This window comes from Charadrius vociferus, unplaced genomic scaffold (genome assembly GCF_000708025.1).
Source record: "Charadrius vociferus isolate BGI_N301 unplaced genomic scaffold, ASM70802v2 scaffold161, whole genome shotgun sequence".
Lineage (NCBI taxonomy): Eukaryota > Metazoa > Chordata > Aves > Charadriiformes > Charadriidae > Charadrius > Charadrius vociferus.
Window position 1 is genome coordinate 2,818,615 of NW_009646928.1, and position 2,228 is coordinate 2,820,842.

The following is a 2,228-nucleotide window of genomic DNA, read 5'->3' on the forward strand; positions in this document are numbered from 1 at the left end:
GAAAGGTACAGAAAATATCGAGGGAAAGAAGCTCTGGAAATCGTACAGCCTCCTTCCCCCTTGCAAGTGAAGAGACCGTCAGATCGCGGTGGTAAATAAATGACCTACATTTCAACAGACACAGACAGACAGACAGGACAGAGGAGAGGGCTTCTTCCTCCTCCCCCCCCCTCCCTTTTCAACAAACATCTTTTTCTGATTGTCCCACAAAGCCGCGGCCGGCGCTCGCTCTGCTCCCAGGCTGTTGTGCGGTGCTCAGGGGCCGCTCCGTCAGCTGTCAGCGCTGGGAACCGCTCCGCATCACATCTGTGCTCTCCCGCACCCAGCTACAGTGCGGCGTCCTAATGGCTGGATGGGCAAGACACCTCCTGTTTGTTTGCTTGCTTGGGTTTCTTTTGTGTTTTTTTCCTCTTTCTCTCTTTTCCCCCCTTTTATGTTTTTTTCTCCTTACCCCCCTTTCCTTTTGTTTTACTTAATTTCTTTTTTTTCCCTTTTTTTTCTTTTTTTTTCGTAATAATTTTAATTCTTTTCGGGACCGATAGTGCTTGCGGTAGGGGAAAACGGGTTTATAATCACATCAGCTGCGGCTGCTGCATAGCTTCTTGGTGGGCCGAAGGATACCACGACGTGTAGCTGGGGATGTAGGTGCCCGGGGTCCCCGACGAGGCCTTACCGGAGGCGGACGTGGTATTCCACACCGGGGGCACCGGTGGCGAGCTACCCGAGAGAGCCCTGCCGTTGGTCAAGGCGCTGCTCTCTAGGGCGGCCCCTCCTTGCTTCATCAGCTTCTTGAACTTGGAACGCTTGTTCTGAAACCAAATCTTCACCTGCAAACGGGAACCGGGCAGAACTCAGCATCCCTCGGTCCAGCATCCTTCCTCTCGCCTCTCCCCCCCCACCTCTTTCGGGAAGAGCCAGGTACTGAGTTTGTTGGAACCTCCTGTTCAGAGCCTGCAGCTGCAAACTGGAATAAATAGTCCTGGGTTTGCGGATTTTTTTCCCTTTCCCATTAAAGCGAACTTCCCCTCCTTCTACCACAGTGCTTTTCTCCGATTCGGCCCCTACAAACCACAAACGACGCAGAATAAATAATAATAATAGCAGCAATAGTAATAATAGCAGTAACAGCAATAGCAGCAGCAATAGTAACAATAACAGCAGCAACATCAACAATAACAAAAATGAGGAGGAAGAAAAGTGAAGCTCGAGTAACGCTAACAAAGGCTCCGGGCGATTATGGCAGCCCAGGCTTCTTCCCAGAGAAAGTTTGCTATTTTTACAGGCTGCAGTTTAGGTTTAATTACCCTTAATTGCATACATTGTTTATAGCGCTACGCAATAAATAATTACGAAGACTAATACGTGCACATCTGGGTTGATTTCTTTTCCAGCCGGGCATTGTGTGCTCTGTGTACTGCTCCCCTGTGATCCTCAGCCTCTCCTGACTAATATTTTGTAATTTAATTTAATTTTTCGCCCCCGATAGAGATTTTTTTTTTTTTTTGATACAAGCACCCTCCCTCCCTCCCTCCTTGCCTTCCCTCCCCCCCCTCGCCCTCCCCCCCTCCCCAAAGCCGAATGCACCTACCTGTCTCCTCTAACCGGGTCTGAGTCAGGCTGGAGCTGTTGGGGTAGGACTGCACTGAACTGATGTAGGGGTTGGTCGAGTGGCTGCTGACCGAGTTCACATAGGGGTAGCCCAGCGGTCGGGAGAAGGACGAAGCTGTGCTGTACGAGCTGTCAGGCTGAGAGTGGCCCGCGGAGTGTAAACAGTGCATGGAATAGTGTCCGTGGGACATGGGAGAAGGAGACATTTGCTGGCTGGGCGGCCCAAACTCCATAAAGACAGCCTTCCCTGAGACGGGGCTATTTAGACTCTCTGGCATGGTAGTCATGGTCATTTCTTGTCGCTTGGTCTGTGTGTGTGTTCTCTCTTCAGCTTGCCTTTTTGGGGTCTGTTGTGTTTCTCAGGACAGGAAAGAACCCAATTTAAGCGGAACAGGGTTTTTCACTTTCCATTCATAAGAAAATGGAGTTTGTCTCTTTGAAAAGTCTAAGCATGATGCTGTAGATCTACACAAACTCGCCTAAAAGCTTTGACTCAGCCAAGTCTATGAATATTCATGAGCTGGCGGAGCTGATTGGTCCGCCGTCTTGCATAATCGCTTTGGATTGGTCCAAGGCGCTCGGGGCTCGCCCGGACCCCGGTGAGCGCGGAGAGCCGGACT

The 2,228-nt window shown here is 50.5% G+C and overlaps 1 protein-coding gene across 1 annotated transcript; it reads right to left on the reverse strand.

Annotated features, from left to right (window-relative positions):
* Window positions 1–572: 572 nt before the first annotated feature.
* Window positions 573–2,061, reverse strand: DLX1 (distal-less homeobox 1). Its single transcript, XM_009894551.1, has 3 exons — window positions 1,589–2,061; window positions 900–1,061; window positions 573–850 (listed from the first exon to the last, which is right to left on the reverse strand). Exons 1-3 carry the CDS (start codon window positions 1,899–1,901, stop codon window positions 573–575), a joined length of 753 nt encoding a protein of 250 aa, XP_009892853.1. The 5' UTR covers window positions 1,902–2,061.
* Window positions 2,062–2,228: the final 167 nt, after the last annotated feature.

What these genes read in the sequence shown, in the direction of transcription:
- DLX1 (XM_009894551.1), bottom strand. Translation starts at nt 1,901, where the DNA reads ATGACCATGACTACCATGCCAGAGAGTCTAAATAGCCCCGTCTCAGGG. An exon ending in GACCCGGTTAGAGGAGACAG is followed by an intron (nt 1,062 to 1,588) that starts GTAGGTGCATTC and finishes TGTGGTTTGTAG; the next exon opens with GGGCCGAATCGGAGAAAAGC. An exon ending in CCTGGCTCTTCCCGAAAGAG is followed by an intron (nt 851 to 899) that starts GTGGGGGGGGAG and finishes AGGGATGCTGAG; the next exon opens with TTCTGCCCGGTTCCCGTTTG.